Source organism: Orbicella franksi, chromosome 12 (assembly GCF_964199315.1).
Source record: "Orbicella franksi chromosome 12, jaOrbFran1.1, whole genome shotgun sequence".
NCBI classification, from domain to species: domain Eukaryota; kingdom Metazoa; phylum Cnidaria; class Anthozoa; order Scleractinia; family Merulinidae; genus Orbicella; species Orbicella franksi.
This window is the reverse complement of record NC_138156.1, coordinates 26,555,554-26,579,101: the sequence shown is the minus strand read 5'-3', so window position 1 is coordinate 26,579,101 and position 23,548 is coordinate 26,555,554. Positions and strand designations below refer to the sequence as shown.

The window sequence follows — 23,548 nt, the reverse complement described above, 5'->3', positions numbered from 1 at the left end:
GTGTTATTTCGTTTGACGTTAGGAAAAGTTATCGCATTTTTCGTTTCCCGGCTTAGAACATTTTGCGCCAGTTTTTTTCCACCTTGGGCATAAATTGCGTTTATGCATATTTTGGCTAGTACTTATATTACATTTTGGTATCAATATATATTCCATTAAGCGGGTGTTGATTGTCAATAGTATTGTTTGGTAGGTACAAGCATTCTTTTTAAGGAATTTTTAGTACAAAAGCTTTCCGCAATTGCATGCAAACTGTTAAGATCCGTAGAAACACTGGCCTGAAAGAGAATCAGGTTTCAGGTTTGGGCCGAGATTCGTCCGCGATTGAAGGCAACAAGCTGGGTAAATAATGGTTTGAAGTATGTTCAGTTAATAGTTACGGGTTTTAAAACGGGGTGTGGTTTCCAAGACATGAAGAACTATTTTGGCATGTTTATTTCTTTCACAATTGTCAGTCAATTAAACTATATGAGATTAAGAATTTCAAGTATTTCCTGGGAACAAAACATTTCATTTTATCTTATTTTGATTTACCCTGCGAGTAGAGCCCACGCCAAACTTCTAAAGAAATCCATTTTCTGGGAAAATGGAACAAGGGTGTTTTTCCGGAGTATACTTAGGAAGCTGTTTTCGAAGCTTTGTTTAGTGAAATTTATGATTTTATGGAGGACAGTCTAATCCTGAAGATTACCTCCCCGATAAGAAATAAACCGATTTGAAATGATATGAAATACACTGTTTTTCTTTTCTCTTCTTCTTTTGATTTCACAAGAATCACTAAAAGCTAAAAGACAAGGACTACGACTTTGATTATGCTAGGTTTGTGGTCAAACGTTATTTTGCCGATTTCCATCTATTTTCACCCCCCTCCTGTTATTCAGGCTGTGATTAAGTTGTAAGAGCTCGACATGAACGAAATTTTCCATTAAAAATAACGAAGCCTCAAATAAATCAGTTGAATATAGTTTTATTTTTTTTCTTTTGCGAAAAGCATTTACATGTTTACTTTGGGAAATCTCATCCTATTGTGTTGGGATCTAACTGACATGTTCTCACGAGCGGAGGGCCTTTTACAATGATGTTTATGTCTTCCGAAGAAATTAAAATTGCTAAATTGCGCGCAATTTCGGTCCAAACAGATGCCAGCTGATGGCGCACGGTACTTTGGGGGCGCACCTATGCTTGAAAACACTTTATCATACTAGAGACGGCTAGATACAATCTGGTTAAGAAGTATTACCGAATCAAGCACGGAACAAGGTAATCCGGTGAGATAAAAAGCGCCATTTTGGTTTACTATCCCTTGACGGTTTTCCGTGACAAACACTTATCAGTTAGGGGCTAAACAGAGGAATTAAGGAAGAAAACTGTCAACCGTACATAAAGGCTTCAGGAAGTGTTGAGGATTAAGTGTCAGCAATTTCATTTGTACGTCAAAACGCTCTTCTTGTTTTGCAAAAACTGGGAGGAGTTCATTTTCTTTGGTTTTTCACTTCGCTTTGTGATCAAAGGTACCGAAACGTTATTACTGTATTATTTAACTGAAAGGATTTCAAATCTTGTGGTTTTCCTTTCGTATCAACTGTACAAAGATTGTTGGTTGAGTGTCATCACTGGATCAACACCGAGAAACACGAGCGCATATTCAACGCGTCGATTCGGAGTCTGAGTTCACATTATTGTTGACTGATAGACTCTGGCTTTATTTACAACCAATTGAGTCACTTTGGAGCTGTCACTGTAATTCGTGTAATTCATCTTGGCTTTTCGAACGACGTATACTAAGGCTTTGATTACTCCAATACGCCGTTAGAAGGTGCGTTGAAAAGTCAAGATCAAAATAAAGCATGTGGACGAGATTCACTTTCCCAAACTGAATTACTGTTCGCAGAACATCATAGAGTGACAATGAATAATTCCAATGTGACTACAAACAACACTCTGGAAAGAAGCGGTGATTCCGAGATATCATGCCCGCACGGGAGCCCCGACACGAACTTAACAAAAGCGTTCAAGACGATTATCTACTGTGTGATAATTCTCGGGTCAATCCTTGGAAACTCGTTCGTCATCTTAGTGGTGTATAAGAGGAAAAGAATGAGGACCACGACAAACTACATGATAGTCAGCATGGCCGTCAGCGATCTGTTTTTTGCCATCTTTGCTGTTCCGCCGTCCATCCGGACTGTTTACGCTGGGCACGATCTTCTTGTTAGAGGAATCACAGCTGAGCTGATTTGCAAATTGGTTACATTCATTCAGCAGGTGTCAATAGATGTCTCTATCCTATCGCTAACCGCCATTGCCTTTGATCGCTTCTTCGCTATCATGTTACCTTTTCGTAAAGTGATCACATGTCGCACCACAAAAATTCTCATCGTCTTAACTTGGCTATTTGGGATTTTGTTTGCAGCTCCAATTCTGTACACTAACCGAATTGTCGCGGGAGAGGGAGGCGATGGAACCTTTTGCGAGGAAATTTGGGAACCCCTTTTCGAAAGCAGTAAAGCGAGAAAAGATTACACTTTTATTCATTTTGGTTTTTTCTATGCGGGCCCACTCACGATTATAACAGTTCTCTACACGGCCATCGTGATTGAGTTATGGCGCGGGAATTCCATCACATTTCGCTGCAAAGCAAATCACCAAGAGGTTGAAAAATCAAATAGGAAAGTGCTCAAGATGCTTGTGACTGTGCTGGTTGTTTTCGCACTCTTCTGGCTTCCGGTGTACATCTTTCAATTTACGTTTTACGTAGCAAACAACACTTGCATAGTCTCTGGAGTAATTCAATTTCTTGGTTATTTCTTTTGTCAAGCTACTAGCGCGATAAATCCCCTCATCTATGCGTTTTTCAGCGAAAACTACAGGAGTGGATTCAAAGATTGTTTGCGCGCTATTCTTCATTGTCAAGGCAGAAAGCTTTTTCAAAGCGATTCCTCGACGATAAAGAGTGTCGGAAGTCGCGATCGGCGAAACAAAAAGGTTGAATTGTACTTTCTGTGAAAACTGGAAAATCGTATTCTACTCTCAATGCGCGCAAAAAGATGTTCGAGAGGGAGGCTCGTTTACTGTTTGTTTATCGTCAGTTTTTTTTTCTCCTGTTCATCAGACACCACAGCCGCGTACGAGTGATTGTTTCTTCCCCGCGGCCTGTCGCGTCCGAAAGGAAAGCATTTTTCTGTTGTTTTGCATAAAAATTGAGCCTTTGCCGATCGGATTGCGTGAGACATAATAACGTCAGTTTTTCTTTTCCTTGATTAATTTTAATATTGGGAAATTTATGCAAAATTGAGAAATGCTGTATATTTGTCGTACGGCGTTCATTAAATGTATATATGTACATATAATCTTTTTACATTTATTGCGAAAAGTTCTTTAGAGGATTAAACAGTAAAACGTCTTCAAGAACTTTGTAAGGAACGCAATAGATAAAGACTACTAACGAACTGCTTCATTTTTATATTTAAGTTGCGGCGGTGTAAAAAACGTTAAAGAACACCGCGATTAATTGCTATCAAGTATCCGCTGCTACTGTTTAGTCCGATTGATGTTATACGGCTGGTGACGTATATTTGAGGATCAATACGTTCAACGTGCGTACGTGAGAAATTGATAAATTTATGAGTTGAATTATGACACTGGTATATTGGCTCTGTTTGTCATATATTCTGATGACGTAAGTAAAAGGACAAGATCTTAAGATGTAGCATTCTTTACCTATGGAAAATGATTTTAATCTTTTTGCACTGATCTCCTTTTTAATGATTACAGATATGTCACGAGATAGGTGGTCTGTATGGTTCTAAAAGGGCATCCACTTATTTGAACAGAGGTTTAACTGTCAGCGCAGATATATAGTGGAAGACATCCTTTGGACAAAGCAAGGTCCATAGATTAGCGTTGGCTCCGAAGTTCGGTGCTGTTGATTGGGTAAAGCTAGAGTTTGCTATAGTTTTTTAAACAGTCCAGTTGAGACTGCGGATTTTTCAAATGAACAGTACCTCGTTTAAAGTTTGCGAGCTTGTTTTCAAGTGAAAACTGAGATCTGAGATCCGCAAAATTGATAGCTGATAAATGGGATGAGATCGAGATAGGTAACGAGTTTTGTTAGTGAGTGTTTCAAAATCATTCAGTGTTAAATTGAAGAAATCCATAAAAGATATTAAAGAAAAATAATTCCTTACAATTAATGATTTAAAATAATACTTGACATCTGAAAATATGGCAAAATATGGCAAAATATGGTTGGCTTAATATTTCGCCAGTTTCAGGAAAAATTAATTGCTCCCATCGAGCACAAAAGTTTATGACAACGAAAATGAATTGCGAAATAGAATACTAGTTGTTTTATTTTTATTTTTTATTTTGAAAAGAATGAGAAAAACCAAAGAACAAAACTTAAAGTAATTATTAGATTGCATGGTAGCCTTGAAATAAATCCAAACCTACGGATTGCAGGTTCTTTCTTGGTACAGATTTTGCCATTTACATGCTGTGTATATTTTGTTTTCTAAAGTCCGCAAACTCAAAATGTGCAATTTCCATGACTAACTTAGCTTTCTCGAGCCGTACTGGGGAATATTGACGTTTTTTGTACCACTATCTAGAACAATTTTCCCCAAAACGGCCCACGCACTCGTTTAATAGGAGGTTATTTAACCTTTTTTTTTAGAAAGAAAAAGTTATTTATGAGGATATCGAGGCCGAAATTTAAAAATTTATTAAGAATAAGTCTGGGGCTGAAACTCTGTATGTTGAAAATTTTGTAAATACGCTACAGTTATATGCTTGAAGTAAACCACATAACATACTTCCTTTCTCTAAACGGAAAAACTAGCCAAAATGGAAAAAAAAACAGCCATAATATTGTGTTAGTTGCTAATGACATTTTTGCTAGAGGTTATGTCTGTCATATTTTGCCTTAATCGTAAGAATATTCACAAGAACACTTTCAGCCTAAAATCGGCAGAAAAGTCAAATTATTCAGCCAGGGCCGGAAATACAATATTCTTATATAAAAAAGAGTGTATGTAACAAAATAAAACATTAATAAGAAGACCGATTACAACCGGGCCCTGTAGCCATAGAATAAGACATGAATGATAAACTTGTATTTGAAAAATCAAAGACATAAAGTTGGACATTGAAACATTCACAAATCCCATGCATTTGTACATTCCGCATTAGGTCCAGTTCTATCAGCTTGTTGCGGGTCGTCATACAAGTCTTTAAAACCCGTATCTTCCTCTGCCACTTCAGCATTCAGAGTTGTTGCTGGTGTATCTCTTTTATCAAGATGGCTGGTGATGTTGGGATATGTTTTTTGTGCACTGAGTGGAAAAACAACATGTATTCTATTTCTTCCACAACAGAGCAATTGTTTGAAATATTGTCTAAATCGCTGACTCTGGAAAGCATATATCATAGGATTCACTGCGGAGTTGAATGTTACCATGACAACGGAAATGACGTATGCCACGTTTCCGAATTCGAAAGCTTGGTGGTAGTGACTAAGAAAGTACAAGATAAGCTGTGGAAACCAGCTCACTGCGTAAATGACGCTGACGATCAATACCACCTTCGTAACCTTTTTCCGTGATTTGCGAATAGCTAGTTGAGTGTTTCCGTTGATTTTTTTGAACCACAAATCGTAAACGACTCTCGAGTACAAGGATACCATAATTGAGGCTGGGATGATTCCGACGGCTATCAGCCAAGCGGTGGTGTTTGCTTTACCGTAAGCCGCAGAAGGCCAAGATTCCAAACAGAACTTCTGTTCCTTGTCGTAGTAAATGGCGAAGAACAGTGGGAAGTTGAAAACGGTGGTGAAAACCCAACAGGAAATTACAAGAATCTTTACTTTGGACATGGAAAATTTTGAGTCTGGGCTGTAAGGGTTCGTTACTGCCTGGTAGCGTTCAAACGAGATTGCGACCAAAGAAAACACCGAGCCAACACCACCGATCCAAGAGAGATTTCCACCGGTGATGAACTTGCACAGGAAATCGCCAGCCACCCCCGTTGGATGCGTAAACGCGTGTATAAAGATATACTGTGGACTGATGAAGATAACGGTTATGATGTCCGCCACGGCCAAGTTTAAAAGGAGATAGTTAATGGGCGTCTGCATGGTCTTGTTTAAGAGGATGACTAAAGAGACTAAAATGTTTCCCACTATACCAGCCAACACCAGAGAGGCAAAACAAAAGGTTAACACGATGTCTCCAGACGTCACCATGCTCTGTTTTAAAAATGGCACAAAGTATGTAAGAAAACCAGTTGGAATTACAAGTTCACTTGACAAGATAAGAAAGAAATGTTGTTAGTTAAGAACCTATAAAAACATGGAGTTGTAATGTTAGTTATGAACGCATTATGAACCATGACACTTTTAAAGAAATAACTGCTTTTAGATAAGTCATTATAGAACCTCTAATTACTCTAAGGCAGAATTTAACATTAAGTTTCTTTTGTAACAGGAAAGCCAAGAATCGAAAGTGACAATTTAAGGGATATTGGTTTATTCGTCTGGAAATAATCACCTACAGATACATTGCGTTCGAGTTTTTTAAAGACCATTAATAAAATGGCCTGTATGCTGTCTCTATAATTAGAACATTTCAATTTTTTTTTAACTATACTTTCAGTTACATTCGCAGGCTCATCGCAAGGACCACGACACATTTATTTTTCACTAGATTTTTCAAAGCAGTGGCAAAGTTTTTTTGACCATTCCGTAATCTCAGTACGCACATAAACAAAAATTAAAATACCTGTCGGCCAAATTTTGGAAAGCTACAACTTTGTCAATGACCTGTGAATTAATTTATTGCTTGGCACTATAACATCAGCAAAAATAATGATCGAAATCAGTACAGGTACTGAACCGGCAATTAGAACAAATTACTTCTTGATTTTGACTTGCGTTAATAAAGTGCTGAAGAGCCATTACTTGTAGTACTTTGAACCTTAGTAAGAATAGAATCGAAATCGTTCTCTAAACTCTCTGTATATTTCAACGATTAAATTTTACTTTCGTACAGACGAAGCTTTCCGGAACAACGTACTTAAATTAATATTGCCTTCAAAAATACAGCCAATAAAAAGATTGGCTAAAAAGCCACAGTCAAAGCCAAAGTAACATGTTCGGCAGTAAAAAATAAATAAAATAAATTACAATATTTAGAGAGTAAGCCACATCAGCCTTAACTGGTCCTGGTCGAATTTGAATTTGGTAACTGGACAGATTACACTCAACTTTATCTTTATGGATATCTTCTGACGCGCGACATGACTTCTAGATCTGAACACGTTTCGTGATCTCTCTATCTATGACTACAATAAGACAAAGGTTTTCTGTTTGAATTTGCGAAACCTCCCAGTGGCGAATGATACCCGAAAAATCCAGAATTTCCCAAAAGAGGACAACCTCGTGAGGTGTGCGCGAATGTTTAAAAAAATCATTACCAAAAATTTCCGCACTATTATATATATTTTGTTTCCGAAATTTCCGACATCTCCTGTTTAATGGTCCACATTTCGGAAATTCAACAATTCTCGAATTTTCCAGAGACTTTCCCAGGTAATGCTCGTACCATCTGCCCCCGAGACATTTCCTGACGACTTACATGCCGCCATAATCTTAAGGGACAATTCATGATATCTTATATAACACAAAAGCTCCAGATGGCATCTGTGACAGACTCTTGCCATACATAACAAAAAAGAAAATGTACTCTTGAAAAAACACTTGTTAAAAAAACGAATTCAAAAATGACTTATTTTACTAAAAACTTCGGGAGACATTTCACGATAATTTACTTTCCCAGAAAGGTGGATGTTCAATATGACTCGAACGAGGGACAGAGAAAAAAAATCTGCGTTCTCGACGGTGAAAATCGAATCCGTGGCCTCCCAGATATCGGCCGGGCGATCTAACGCTTGCGATACAAAGAGAAGTAGTTAGCTAGACTATTCACTAAGCTCATTTGAAAAAAAAGATCAGATTTAAGATAGTTCACGCGCTCTCATTGGTTGATAGGTGTGTGTAGATAAGAGTATTGTAAACACATTTGTGCTTCTCTGTTTTGACAAATATTTTATAAAAGCCATTGATGACTTTGGGTTTTCATAACTTTCGAGAATTAATTCTTCCGGTCCCCTGAATGTTTAGACGAGGCTATGTAAGCTTGGAAGAAGTGCTCTACGTATTCTTTAAATGTGTCACGTGTCCTGCATGCAAGCTGCTAAAATAATGAGCAATGTCGAAAGTATCAATGTGTCACGTGTGAGATAAGTAACGAAAAACGGTAAATTTTTAAGCCTATCTGTTGTTATTATTTCCCCCGCTCAGTAGGAAGGCCATAAACGCGGCTATTTGCTAATGGTAGCATGAGTGACCATAAGATTTCAATAAACAGATCAAGAAATTTCATAAATAAAGAACAAACAATTTTGTGCACTCCTTGGAGAGCCTGAAAATTCTTCTCAGGCTGTAAAAGTTTATAATTTTACCCGTGTTTATTCGACTTGACACTCAAAATCGACGCAAACGACGAAAATTCGTATATATATATATATATATATATATATATATATATATATATATATATGTAAATAAATAGCCAAAACCGTACTCAGACCGACAAAAAAATTAAAGGTCGGCAGACACGAGGGGAATTGTCCCTTGCAACTAGTCCCCTGAAGAGTTTCCACTAAGGGACTGGTCGCAGGGACTTACCAACGAACAGTTAACACGAAGCGTTTTGTGGAACAAATCGCAGGGACTTGACCCAAAGATTCAAACTGGTTTGAAATCGTGGGACTAGTCGCAAGGACCAAAGTTTGGTCCTTGCGACTAGATTTTGAAGCAAAAATGGTCAGCTCACACGATGGGACTTGTCTTTGAGAACTTGTCGTTGCGAACTGGGTTCACGCCTTTCGCAAGCCTAATCCGATTCAAACTGAAAAGAAGAAGACTAAGCGAGCTCATGTTGAAAGAAAATTTTGATTTATCAGTATAAAGACTGTATTCAGTTGCTATAAGTTTCGCGCCTACGAAAGAAAAGGTATACACAACTAATTGAACTCACCCAGTGGATATCGCTCGAGACGGTAAAGGGACAGAAATCTCCCGCGTGGTGTTGTAGGAATGGTCAGTTATATCTAAGCTAATACACAGTACCATAAATTACAACAATTCAATTATATAGGTGTCGTAAATCAGCGTGGCTGTTGAATAAGCCCCTGGATAGCCGAGAGATTTTTATTAATTCGATTTTATCTTTTTTTGAATTTAATAAATGGGGCCTTTGTCACGCGAGACATAATGAAAGCAAAGAGCATTTGCAAAGTAAATAAACTCCGCTACTGTGGCCAAATTCCGAGCCTTAAGTAATAAATAAATGCCTCGGAATATTATAATTAAAAAATAAAATGAACAAACGTCGTTTTGCACTTGCATGCAAACAAGTACGTTCACTGATTGATCTCTCGAGTTTCCCAATAAGGCTCAAAACCTCTTAACAAAGTATTAGCTGGTGATAAATGACATACAAAAGGAGGAAATCCTGAGCTTTCTAGGATTACTTTCTTTTACTTCACAGTGCTAGTCAAAACTAAATTTAGTAAAACTCAGATCATCACTGCTTGATAAGCCGAAGGAGGTTACTATCGCTCTTGATGCTCCAACAAAGCTATGCTTTGTACTTATTTGCAATTTTTGTTCTTATCATTTACCTCAAGCAGCAATATACGTTAAGTACAGTTACAATATATTCATTAAAATAAAATCTCATTTTCTTCGTCTGGAGACCGATTATGTGATTAGTTATAATCAAGGTACAAAATAGCGGCAGAAAATATATTAACTTCTATTAAAAGCTTGAGGAAGATGTGAACAGTAAAATATATGACTGTTTTAACAAATAGTACTATAACTTTGACAAAACTGCGGCTGATACCAATTTTATTATAAATAGTTATCCAAACGGAATTTCATGATTAACTTTTGATGTCATGAGTTGAAAATCCAACTTTTTCATCAACAGAGTTAAGACATGCGATTATGTGTAGATTTTCCCTGATCCCAGAGATATGAAAAACCGAGTAATTACAAATAAATCCTCGACTAGCTGAGGCTAACTTCCTAACAGCCATGCAGAGAGGGACTGGGTGTTCAATCCTTTCTTCGCCCTTTATTTACCTTACGCTCATCCGCGAGGGACTGGGCTTTAGTGTTAGTTTTCGCATTTTTGTGTGGGCTGATTCGTTGCGCGACTTGTGCCGACAAAACAGTAAAAGACGTCGTTGGTTGTCCAGAAGCAGAGGTGCTTCGAGTTGCTGCCAAGTTAAATCTACGTAGTTCAAATCGAATACAAGCCATGCATTAAGTGCGCTCACTTTCTGGCTTGGGATTTAATTATTCACCCAAGGTTTAGAACGTATGGCCACTTAAAGTTCGTGGTTCCAATAAAACGCATAACCACATTGATAAAAGCCCTGGCAAATGGAGTCGCAAGTAGTCGGTATTTTTCTGTATGTTACGCACGTTTATACCGGCAGCGTAGAGTCCTATGGTTGGTCTGTAGCTAGTGTCCCGCATGTTTCATGACTGTTTTATTATTATGGGACATATATTGGAGCAAGCATGTGGTCTCGAGATGTCAAACGATTAAGGTGGCTCCCTATAGTGTTACGATCGAACGCGCGCTGAGGACGAAAGCTCAAGTAATCTGCGCGTGTTCGAAGGGAAACGTCAGTGTTTTTGGATATTCTATGACGTCAACATGAGCACAAAAAGCAAACCTGACAGTAAATTTTCTTGCATTTCCTTCTGTGAAATTCCGTAAAATTTGGCAGATTGGTAGTAAATATTTTACTTTAGTCGGAGCTCGTTTTTCAGGGAAATCTATAAGACCAGGTTTTTTCAGCGGTAAAAGACATAACTTTGAACTTTTGCGTGTTTAAAATTCGTATCACGCTGGGAGCGATGTGCTGTGAAAATTTTGGAAGATTTCAACAAAGGAAATCCAAGAAAATCACAAATAAGGCCATAAATTAAAAACAGTAAAAAACACATTTGGTTGGACATTTATAATTCAAGACGAAAGCCCAAAATTTTAACAGAGATCATACACTGTAGCAAAACACCAGTTAATCATTGGTTATTTCATGTAATAAGTTTGAGAGGCTGGGTGTGAAAGGGAATGCAAAAGCAGCATTCAAAACATACCACCCGCGCGCAATGCCATAAATGATTACCCTATAGAGCCACCTTAAAACATGTTGTTGCTGAGTGAGTATTAAGACAAATTAAGACACTACATGGTCTCGTAAAGTAAGCTAGCAAGTCCTCGCAAGTTCAAATTGGCGTAGGTCAGTGAAATACGCACTCGGGAGAAGTATAATTAACTTAAGCGCTTTGCAATATGAAAAAAGTATTGAATTGAAAACATCTCCGCTGGCTTTAATTGACAAATCATTTGCGAGAATTTTCTGGACTTGCGTTCGATGCAAATTTGATCTTCTCGCGATACCACACGGCTTACAAACGCAACTGCGAAAAGGCGTTTGTTGTAGTTCTAGATAGATCCTACCTTGCTCTGTCCTTGTGATTCGATTTAGACTTTCATAGTTTTGACATCAAAAATTACACTTTAAAAACACCGCATAACGAGGTGGCCAGGACGTTATCATGGTGATAAATAAAAAACGAGGAAAGAGAAAAATATCCTCCGAGAGCTACCTGTTTAGCCAAACGTTAGATATCAATAAAGCACTTCAGATATTGTTTTCTAAATCACATAATGTAATAACTGGGTAAATGTCAGGAACAAAACATGTGCAAAATGAACAAATCATTTCCAAAATATACCCCTTGCATAATTTTGCCAAAGGGTTTGGATTATGTAAAGAAAAAAGCTGATTGACGTGTCATTGATGCCATTCTTTTAACTTTCTGAACCCAAAATTAAGTAGTTTTAATTATGTTGCCGACAAAACGAATTTTGCAAATAAAAACACGAACTTGGACAATTTAAGAAGGGTTATCGATTTTTTTTTCTGTTAATTGGAGAACCGATTGGATATTGGAGAGACTCTTTCTGACATGTTTTTGTTGGGATCTCGAACAGTTTGGTAGCGACTGTAGGCGATTGCATGTTTCAAGAGGATAACTAAATACCACTAGTTTTAGTTTGAGCCAAATATTTAGGATTTAATTTAAAAACTGCTGATTGACGAATTGTACTGATTCAATTCTTTTAACTTCTGAACCCAAAATTAAATTATTAAGTTTTTATTCCGTTGCCCACAAAACAACAAATTTCGCAAATAACAACTTGAACTTCGACAATTCAAGAACCAATGAGATATTGCAAGAGAGATTCTTTCTGAAATGTTTTTTTTTTGGGGGGGGGGGGGAGGGATCAAAACTCGTTTTAATTTAGAGGCGACTGAAAGCAATTCATGTTTCAAGAGGGGACCAAATATCCTGTAATACCCCTAGTTTTATTGCTTAGCCAAATTTTTAGGATTTAATAATAATCATTAATAAAAAAAACTGATCGGCGTAATGTACTCATTCAATTCTTTTACTTTCTGAACCCAAAATTAAGGAGATGTTATTTCGTTTCCCACAGAACGAATTGAGCAAATAACAACACGAACTTCGACTGAATTCAAGAAGAGAAATCGATTTTTCCTGCGATTAAAGAACCAATACAATTGGATATTAGAGAGATTGTCTGGGATCTCTGGCGGCGACTGAAAGCGATCCGTGTTTCAAGGGGAAGACTAATTTTGAGCAGCTTGAAAGAGAACCATGAATGCTTCATAAAAAAGCGAATCACTTGTTATTACTAATTTACGAGGCATTTGTTTAACATGACAGTCGACTGAGCCTCTATTTCGCGAGAAACATCCATTATATTTATCCGGTTAGCGATGTAAACCTCAATATTTGTTGAAAAGCTACTTAAAAATATTATTCTCGCTATACAGTTCGGCAATTTGTTAAAAATAACAGAACCGCTTTTCGTAAGGTTTTATTTTAGCGATTTCATACGAAAATGGGCTGCGACCGAGAAATAAAATTTGACAAAAACATCTTCTTTTCAATCCTTATATTACTTAGTTAGCATTGAAAAGTCATGCAGTCGACATTCTTGGTTTCAACCGCGAAATCATACATTACTTAGAAAAAAACCTAGACAACTTTACTAGATGTAGTTAATACATTTATTATATGACTAGCTACGTGAGCGGGCAAGATGAGGCTATCTTCCCCGCTCGGGTCTATCCGCCGCGTCCCGCAAGAAAAATTTCCCCGAAAGCCATATAATAAATCCTTTATTGACCAAGCTTGTTCGGCCAAGAGGGCTGGATATAGGCCTCGTTCTTTTCCTGCGAGTCTATGGACCTCGACTCCGTCTCGGTCCATAAACACGCAAAAAAAGAAACTTGGCCAATATCCAGCCATCTTGACCTCACACTTTGTCAATAACCCATACATATGAAAGCCGGATAAGAATAAAACAAAACAAAACAAAATTACCCATTTTAAAAAATCCTCGTGAAGAGATTCCTAGCTGTCAAGATTCCCAGTTTTGAAAATTCCTCGTTTTTGAGGCTTCCCGCTTTTGAATATCCGCCATTTTAAAGATTCCCCGATTTAAAGATTCCCAGTATTTGAAAATTAAATGTCCGCTTTTAAACATTCCCCATGTTAAAGATCCCCCGCCCCCCATTCCCCGTTTTTCGTTTTTCTCGCTCTTTGTTTTGTCCCTCTTTCCCCCGTTCTTTGATCCTTGATCAAAGTTCCTCCTCAAAGTAACATTTCGCCATACAATATGAGTTTTCTTTGACTATTATGAAATTCACAAAGCATCTCGATCAGCCGGCATGCTTAACTATTAAATATCCATTACTAGTGACTAGTGACAGAGCAAAATGTAACCAGCATCTTTTCGCTGAATACACTGCCGGGTGGTTGAATTGTTGTCCAAGGTTTATGTTTCATTTCGTAAGCTGCTACTAGCCGCAAACATGGTTTTATCTCCGATAAATAAGCCTGATTAGCAACATTTACTCTGTATTTTTAAACTGTATCCATCATCGCGATTTCGGTATTCCTTCCCCGTAAAGAAGCAATGGTAATGAATTATGACTGTATTAGTAGTTTAGAAAACCTTGACAAATATTATAATACTTGTTTCCAAAAAAAAAAAAGTTGTTTTTGTTGACTTCCCGCAGCTTGGGTCGTGGAATTGGATTTGCATTTAGACAGCATGAAACGGCTGACTAGCGCGCCTCATATTTTGTCTCAGTCAACTACAAAATTGCCCGAAAATTACGAAAAAGAAAGATTTTGTCAGTCTAAAGCCTGCCTTGACAGTGGAAAACGACCAGAGTTTACCAGAGGAAAAAGCTCAAAGAAATTTTGTTCTCCCACAAAAAGTGATCTCTATCATGTTCTCCCCCGAGCTAAATTACTGTAAAAACAAACATGGCTTTCACCTTTTGCGTCACTAAACGTTTCGAAGAAAAAAATAAACATGGCTTCAAGCTTTTGCGTCAGAATATTTCGAAAACCGATCAAAACAAATGAAAAGAACCTTTCAAATTTTCTTAAGGCCATGCCTCATTAGATTATCAAGCAAAATAACATTTCGTTCGACAATTTGAATTTAGCTTGGCTAAGAGAAAATTTACAGAACATTTCGATCACCCAGTATACCCAACCAATACACAAACATACATTTATTATTCATTACTAGTCACTTCCGCAAAAACGGTATATTTCACAGAACAAAATGTACTTGGCATCTTTTTTCTGAATAAACTGGTAAATTGTTGTTAAAGGTTTATGTTTCATTTTTCAAGTTTTACGGACCCAACCTTGCCCTACAAGTTTGCGTTTCTGGCAGATAATTACTTCTGATAAATAAACCTAATTAGCGGCATCTGCACTATCTAATCTTAGCGTTTTCGTCATTCCCTGCCTGAGGGAGGGCAATGATGCGTGATAAGTATACAAACTAATACACTAGCAAAAGTTCAGCAAATTTTAACAAATGCATCAGTACTTTTTCCAAAAAACAGGCTAGACTTTACCCTGCTTCTCAATTTATAATTTTTTTCTATACTCAGAGCCCACCTTGATGTAATATATCAAACACTCGAAACAGTGCTTTATCGGGTTATCCAAACACCGAGAAGAGAGTTGAAAATACGACGCGCAGCGAAGTTTTTTTTTTTTTTACGAAATTCCAGGTGTTTGGATAGCCGATGAGACACTGTCTCGAGTGTTTGATATATCTTTTCAACGAAAACGAAAACTAAGGAGTAAACGGAGAAGGATTACCATTAAAATCTATGCTAATAAAGACCGGGTATCCGAACCTCCTTCACGTTTGTGATTTTCGTTGTTTTAACTTGGTGAATTAGTAATGAGTTTAAGAAAGAAATTTTATAACTGATGTGGTCACCCGTATTCACAAGGATGTGATTATTTTATTATTGTCAGTAGTATTAAAATTAAGACAGCGTGCAACGGCTGCATGACTAGTGCGCCGCATATTTTGTCTCAGTCAACTACAAAATTTTCGAAAATCCCGAAAAAGAAAGACGTTTTCATTTGTCGGATTAAACCACCTTGACAGTAGATAACGATCAGTGTTCATCAAAAGAAAAACGCTCAAAGAACCTACGTTTTCCCACACAAGAATTATCCCTTTTATGTTCTGGGATCTTTAAAACACATGGAGTTTACTCCCTTGTTACCTGCGTTACCTGAGTTAAAAGACTGGAGTTCAATAACTTAAAATACATGAGGGATTGAAATATAAACATACGCAAATTACAGCGGAGTAATTGAGTACTCACCACAAGCAATTTTTTCACTCCATGCCTTTGGTAGTCTTTAGTAGCAGAGAAATACACTTTTGTAACTTCCTGCAGTCGTCAAAAATTATAAAGGGTTTAATGAACACGAAACGAACGAACAATGTTTTTTCGTTTTCATGCTTACCTGAAAATTAGAATGTCTACATTTCCGATCTGCGCCCCAAAGCTTGAGAAGGTTAGACAACGTCAAACAAACTTTTCGCGCTTACTCTAAAACTACCTGTTTTTCGATAGGTAATAGAAAGTCTCTCCAGTTTACCGAAACCGGTTTTGAGAATTCCCAAGGGACTGATACCCGCCAACCTGATTCGTCAACGACGATACCCAATTTGGTAGCTCAAGTGCGAAATACACAGGGATCCTCAAACAACCAGGAGATGCCCTGTAAAGGGTTTTGTTATTCTCGGTGAGCGATCTGATCTTCGGAGAGTTTGTGAGTTCCAGACCTCACACTGGCTGACCGCGTATTTAAAATTCAAAATGGCCGCCACAGAACACATTACACAATCGATGAAACATGACGAGATTCATGAGACTCTGAAATACCCAGCAGGATATATGGGTTCCAATTTCTGGTGACGTCATGGTGCTTGTGCTAATCAGATTACAAATCTGTCATTACTTCACAATTTGCGGGTGTTTGTGGAGTATGAGCCATTTAGTATTTGACAGAGTAATTTAATGCGGTAAACCAGATCACCAACCATATATGGCCTAATTAAAAAGGTTTAAATAGCTAATATTACGGAGGCTTCGCATAACGCGAAGTTCGATCAAAAAACGGATAGCTCGAACTCGAGCATGACGGCAAACATTGTTCTGTTCGTCTCTATCGATCCGAGCCAAATTTGATTCGCCGTGTCGAGGGAATGGTTTCACAAACCACGAGAGTTCATCAAAAATGACTCCTTTCTGTTTTTCACCGCTAACATCCCAGAATTTTATATTTTTTAACTGTCTGATACAACTGGCGGGTTCCGAGATCCATCATGGACATTAAGGTATCAATCTTCGAGAGAGAAAGACACAGTTATTGTTTCTACTCTGTTCGAAATAGTTTGAAGAGAGTTAAAAAAGAAAGATCCTGGATGCCGATAAAATACAGCATTTCAAGCGATCGAGGCAAAAGATATTTTTCGGCGGATACAGGCGATAGCCGAAAATACCTCTGCGGTTGATAACTAAGTGATACGCGGATTTTTGTAAGACGCTCTTGAGAAAAATTGCCAAACAGAAAAAATGGCTCACACTTTGAAAAATGGGTCACACTTGAAAGAGGACACACATTTCAAAAAATGGGTCACACTTGGAAGAAAGGGTAACACTAGTAAAAATGAGTCGCACTTGCAAAAATGGGTCACACTTGGAGGAATAGGTAACATTAGAAAAAATGGTTTACATTTGTAAAAATGGGTCACACTTGGAAAAATGGGTCACACTTGGAAAAATATGTCGCACTTGTAAAAATGGGTCACACTTTTAAAAATGGGACACCTTAAAAAATGGGTTACAATTGTAAAAATGGGTCACACTTGGAAAAATAGGTCGCACTTAAAAAAATCGGTCACACTTTTAAAAATGGGTCACACTAGGAAAAATGGGTCAAAATGTAAAAGTGAGTCACACCTGAAAGAATAGATCAAATTTAAAACAATGGTTTACATTTGTAAAAATAAGTCACACTTGCAAAAATGGGTCACACTGAAAAAAAGGGTCACACTTGAAAAAATGGGTCACACTTCTAAAAATGGGTCATAGTTGAAAAAATGGGTCACATTTAAAAAAATGGGCTACACTTGTAAAAATGAGTCACAGCTGAAAAAATGGGTCACACTTGCAAAAATGCGTTACTCTTTAAAAAATGTGTCACAGTTGGAAGAAACGGTAACACGTGTAAAAGTCGGGCACATTTGTTAAAATGGGTCACACTTGTAAAAATCGTCGCACTTTTAAAAAATGGGTCACGCTTGGAAGAGAGGGTAAAACGTATAAAAATAGGTTACACTTGAAAAAATTAATTACAACTGAAAAAATGGGTTGCACTAGTAAAATTGGGTAACCCTTGTTCAAATGGTTCTCACCTGAATAAATGGATTACACTCGTAAAAATGGGTGACACTTGTAATAATTCAACACACTTGTAAAAATGGGTGACCTTGTAAAATTAGGCGACACTTGTAGAAATGGGTCACAGTTGAAAAATGGGTCGTACTTGTAAAAATGGTTTACAATTGAAAAAATGGGTCACAGTTGGAAGACACGGTAACACGAGTAAAAGTCGGCCACATTTGTTAAAATGGGTCACACTTGTAAAAATGGTCGCACTTTTAAAAATGGTTCACACTTGGAAGAGAGGGTAAAACGTGTGAAAATGGGTTGCACTTGTCAAAATGGATCATCCTTGTTAAAATGTGTCACTTAAAAATATGTGTTTACACTTGTAAAAATGAGTGGCACTTGTAATAAGTGAACACACTTGTAAAAATATGTGACACTTGTAAAAATGGTTTACACTTGAAAAAATGGGTCACAGTTGGAAGAAACGGTATCACGAGTAAAAGTTGGCCACATTTGTTAAAATGGGTCACACTTGTAAAAATGGTCGTACTTTTAAAAATGGTTTACACTTGGAAGAAAGGGTAAAACGTGTAAAAATGGGTGACACTTGAAAAAATGAATTTCACTTGTAAAAATGGGTCACCCTTGTTAAAATGTGTCACACTTGAAAAAATGGGTTACAGCTGAATTAATGGTTCACACGTGTAAAAATGGGTCACCCATGAGAAAACGGGTCAAACTTAAAAAAAAATGGGTCACAGTTGGAGAAATGGGTGACACTCGTAACAATGAGTCACACTTGTAAAAATGGGTCACACCAGGAACCATAATCGGGGACGGAGACCGTAAGTCTTGGGATCCGCGCGCACCTATGATATGAGACAATTTTTCTATTTTTAGAACAAATTGCGCCATCCTGACGTCATATATCCGCGCGGATCCACGCACGTGTCGGGAGTTCTCGCGTGGATGTTGTCACGTTGCGTGATCAAATGGTGAGAGTTGCGAGATTCTCTTGCAGATTTTTCACAGCGATGACAGGGAATAAGGCAAGGAATTAGATCCAGGGCTCTTATATTTAGTTTTATGCTCTGAGCTGATGGAAAAGGTGAGGTTTTCAAGGTCGAAAACAAGACTTCAATTTCGCGCTGTGAATGAATAATAACATTTGCCCGCGCTAGTTGAACGCGTAAGCTTTTGCGTTTGTTCTGTAAAGAAAAGTTATGAAAGAAAACTCTTTACCCTGGTATCGAGTTAGTTTGAGAGTTTCCCAAACAATGCTTAATCATGAGCCAACCTTGTTTTTGACAGTTTCTTATTGCTTCTGTTTGTTTGGCGAGTTTGCAAAAGTTTTTTAAAGGAAAGTCTGACGCGTACATAAGTAGCTCATTTGCATAGTGCAGCGCGTGCACCTTCAAATCCGAGTCGGTGTTTTCAATTGTCAACAAATCTTGACAAAGATTTCTTTCGTTGTCTTTTGCGCTGAGATGCTGCAACAATTTTCACCAACGCCAAACGGCTACTAACATCATGTGTATTTCTTTAACATAGTGAAATTTTACACTGCGAAAATAAAATAGACAAGGAGTTTTGCTAACTCAACCAAAGAAATCGAAATCGTTTTTCGAGTTGATTAAAGACGGAAAGCGTCATCGTAACTTTGCTGATTATTTCTGCTGTATTCACATATTTTCAGCTAAGCTTTTAATATGTTATCAAACATTTATCAACCTCAAATATATTTAAGAACTAGAGATATTATATGAGTTCGATGTACGTTTTCACACGAAAGTGGGGAAGTCCAATTTGTCATGTTTTACTGACTGTACAAAACACGCATTGGCGGGCGCTCTTATTCATCGACAACAGACAATTCATTGAATTTTTACACGAACAAAATTGCGCAGCATCTACAGACACAAACTTTATTGTCACTTATTGGGTCTTGATAAAGCATCAAGCATTGCTTCAGTACAATTCAGGCGAAACTCAAACTTGCAATTACTCTGTTTTACTTTTCGGTCGAGATAGACTCTGGCGAAATCCTCGCAAGCGTGTGGCAAGAGGAGGGAAACTTTGAAGTCCTGAAACGGTGCTGTATCCAAATATATCCAACTGGTTTTTCGCTGTGTCATGGAAAAGCTGTTAATCTTCAACATATGTGAAACGTAGAGTGGAGCAATATGGAGCTCTTGTAAAAGAAGCAGCGGAACACAACTTGGTCAGCGATATGAAGCGGGACATAAATAAATTCGGCACTGTCGTACTTCACTCAAACTGGAGCAGCTTACGACGAAAATACTGAAGCAAAATTCCAACAGACATGAACGTATTGATTTGTGGGCCAAAAGCATCAAACATTTCGGGAATTTCGGACGCCATTTCCCCGCGCTATATCCGCAAAAATCCACGCAGCACGTACGCGCGTGTGCCGCACATGATGGCGCAATTTGTTCTAAAAATAGAAAAATTGTCCCATATCATAGGGACAGCCCCAATACTTGAAATAGCGCGCGCGTACGGTCTCCGTCCCCGATTATGGCTCCTGGTCACACTTGTAAAAATGGGACACACTTGTAAAAATAAGTCACACTTGTAAAAATGAGTCACACTTGTCAAAATAAGTTGCACTTGTAAAAATGGGTCAAACTTGAAAATATGCGTCACACCTGAGAAAATGGGTCACCCTTGGAAAAATGGGACACATTTGGGACAATGGATTTCACCTTTAAAAATGGGTCACAGTTGTTAAAATGGGCTACACCTGGAAAAATGGGTCACACTTGAAAAAATGGGTCACACCTGTGAAAATGGGTCACACATGTAAAAATGGTTCACACTTGTAAAAATGGGTCTCACTCGTAAAAATTGGTCACACTTGTAACACTGGGTCATACTTGTGAAAAAGGGTCACACTTGTAAAAATGGTTCATACTTTAAAAAATGGGTAACACTTGTAAAAATGCGTCATACTTTACAAAAATGGAACAGTGTTAGAGGAGAAGAAACATAATATCCTCAAACACATAAGTGACGTCACAACTCGAATCAACTTCACTACAATTACCCTAGCTTTCAGTTTCATCTATTGGTCAGTTAAAATAAGCAATGTTTTTATGATGATTACGGTTGATGATATTTCATTACATACTATTTTTAGAATCGCTGCGCACCGCAAATGATCAACACTCGTAGTAGCACGTCTAGCTACAGCCCGTCTTACGATCCTAGATCGTCTTGTTGAGAACAATTGCACAAGAAAAACTACGTTTTAGTCATTTTGATAAGAATTATTGACTTTGTCTGTTACTGGTCCCTCAGGCGATGTACAGTCGGCTCCCGACATCTCGAACCTTCAAGGAAAATTGAAAAAGCTTCGAGTTATTAGGAGCTCAAGTTATCAGGGGTTGAGAACAAAGGGCCGAAAATAAGAAAAAATTGGTGGTAACCATATTTCTACTTTCGTGTTTCTATTCATACAGTGTTTTTTCAATCAAATTTAATTATAGATGTAATGTGAAACAGAACAAAGGAAAGCAAAGCAATAGAGATCGGAAGTCCATTTACTGCGACTTTTGCGGGTTTCCAAAGGAACAACGTCGGGCTACTGCTACAGAGTTCATGGCCTTTATGCGACTAGTACTTTCAATGTTTTGTCGGGACTACAATTCTGATTGTTTTGAGCTGTCACATGTTGACCAACATGAGTGTCAAATGATTTACAAATTAACCGGAAGGGAAACGAAAATTAACTCAAGTTGGCAGAAAGTTCCAGTTACATAGTCAGTTATTGCGGGGATAAAATTGCAGTAAATGTGTGACGGAAAATCCAGGGGAAATCATTTTTGGTTCGAGTTAGAGCGAGGTTCGAATTAGTGAGGGTTCGACTTATCAAAGTTATCAGGAGTCGACTGTTTCGTGTTTCTTTTGACACTAAATGGAAATATAATTACATGAAGATTTGTTAGCTGTGGCGAAATTTACAACGAGAAAACAGCTGTTGAATACAGAGAGCGCCGTCAGATTCGTATTTGTTAGATACCAGAGGTATTTTCAAGAATGCCACATATAATTTTGAAATGAAGCTAACTATTTCGATTTTCAGTTTTAACCAAATAACAATCGGATTCGAAATTCTCCTGATTTGAAGTGGAACTGAACCGTAGCAGTATTTTACTCGCTTTGTTAGGCTCACACGGCTCAGTTGAAAGCGAAAAACCCGACTGTTTTCCCGTTTTGACAGTGAAAAAGCTATCGCAAGTGCCATTGCCTTAGATCATAAGTCTGAGTGTAGTGGGTAAGCGCTATAAATGTTTCCAGAAAACTGAGAGGTTTTTAATTACGTTGATTTTGATTTCGAAGTCACTTCCTGTGATTCCGTTGACAGGTAGATGCCGTCTTTAACACGTTTCTTGTCAAGAAGCATCAAATTATTTTTACCTTGCGGTTAAGCTGGCTTGGATTAAAACTAGACCCCCTCCTGACCTTTCGCTCTAACTAGCACAAAGTCAGTAGGGGGCAGCTATTTCAGAACCTCGTGAATCTCGTCGTGGTAAGTTTATCTTTTATTCATATTCTAAACAGACGTGAGAGCTCCCTATGCAACTAGGAGGTGCCATCTCCTAAAACCACCACCAGCAGCAAAACACTGAGAGTAGAAGTCACAACTAAATGTCTCTGTGATTTTAAACCTCAGTCTCATATCAAACAAAAAAGCCCCATAACTGTCTGACTGTGAACATTCATTAAAAGCAGAATCTCTCCAAGCTGTTAGTGATCACAAAGAGCGTGTTGTAAATAATTTAAACCCCTGTGATGTTTCTTGTCCCCTTAGGGCAAATTTTGCATCTGAGACGACATATGTTATATAGTCAAGGTAACTTGATCGTTTTGCGGTATTTTCTAGCAGAGTAATCTGTAACAACACAGAAAAATTGGCGACCGCTTCACTAGGTGTTAACTGAGTCAAAATGAACCAAATAAACCTCGCAGTCGGAAAAGAAATTTGACGAGGATACTTTGTAAACACAAATCAAACAAGTTGGTGATGTACTGATAAAATATAGCTACTTAATCAACACTAAAGAATTTTGACGAAGTAGACGAAGAGATTAGGTTAGATTTTACTTCTCCATCTGTAAGATCATCTCTGTTCATCCTTTGTTTTAATTAGTTTTATCAAATTAAGCGCATAGTTGTTGTGATCTGAGCCTTTTTCGATGTCGTTTAACGTAAAATGAAAGTGGCTTAAAGTGAGTTACTGACAGCTCGATACTAAAAAACAAGCCAAGACTTTATTTGTGCGAAAGGCTGGTGGCTGAAGAGTAAACTGCCTGCAATGAGAAATTTAAAACGCTGGAAAGTTACCGTGACACACAACATAAATCACGTAATTTGACTTCTTAATGAATAAAAGTCTTGTAATAGTTCTATTTACGATTAATTTTTCAGTGAAAACTAAAGAATACAATCTAGAGAATTTGAGAGTTTGATACATCGTATATTTGATTCTGATGCTTTTCGTTAAGCGTTAGTTCAGTTTGTAATTGCTGGAAATTTAAAACTGTGTTTTACTTGCTAA

General features: G+C 37.7%; 2 protein-coding genes across 2 annotated transcripts; one reads left to right on the top strand and one right to left on the bottom strand.

Moving 5' to 3' along the window:
- The first annotated feature begins 1,409 nt into the window (after positions 1–1,409).
- On the top strand, positions 1,410–3,223 carry LOC145463207 (QRFP-like peptide receptor). The gene has a single exon (XM_081446940.1). The coding sequence runs from the start codon at positions 1,909–1,911 to the stop codon at positions 3,004–3,006; it is 1,098 nt and encodes a 365-aa protein (XP_081303066.1). The 5' UTR covers positions 1,410–1,908; the 3' UTR covers positions 3,007–3,223.
- Positions 3,224–5,091: 1,868 nt separating this feature from the next.
- Positions 5,092–6,297, bottom strand: LOC145464090 (allatostatin-A receptor-like). Its single transcript, XM_081447905.1, has one exon. The coding sequence runs from the start codon at positions 6,239–6,241 to the stop codon at positions 5,156–5,158; it is 1,086 nt and encodes a 361-aa protein (XP_081304031.1). The 5' UTR covers positions 6,242–6,297; the 3' UTR covers positions 5,092–5,155.
- Positions 6,298–23,548: the final 17,251 nt, after the last annotated feature.

Coding starts and splice junctions, on each gene's coding strand:
- LOC145463207 (XM_081446940.1), top strand. CDS start 1,909: ATGAATAATTCCAATGTGACTACAAACAACACTCTGGAAAGAAGCGGT.
- LOC145464090 (XM_081447905.1), bottom strand. CDS start 6,241: ATGGTGACGTCTGGAGACATCGTGTTAACCTTTTGTTTTGCCTCTCTG.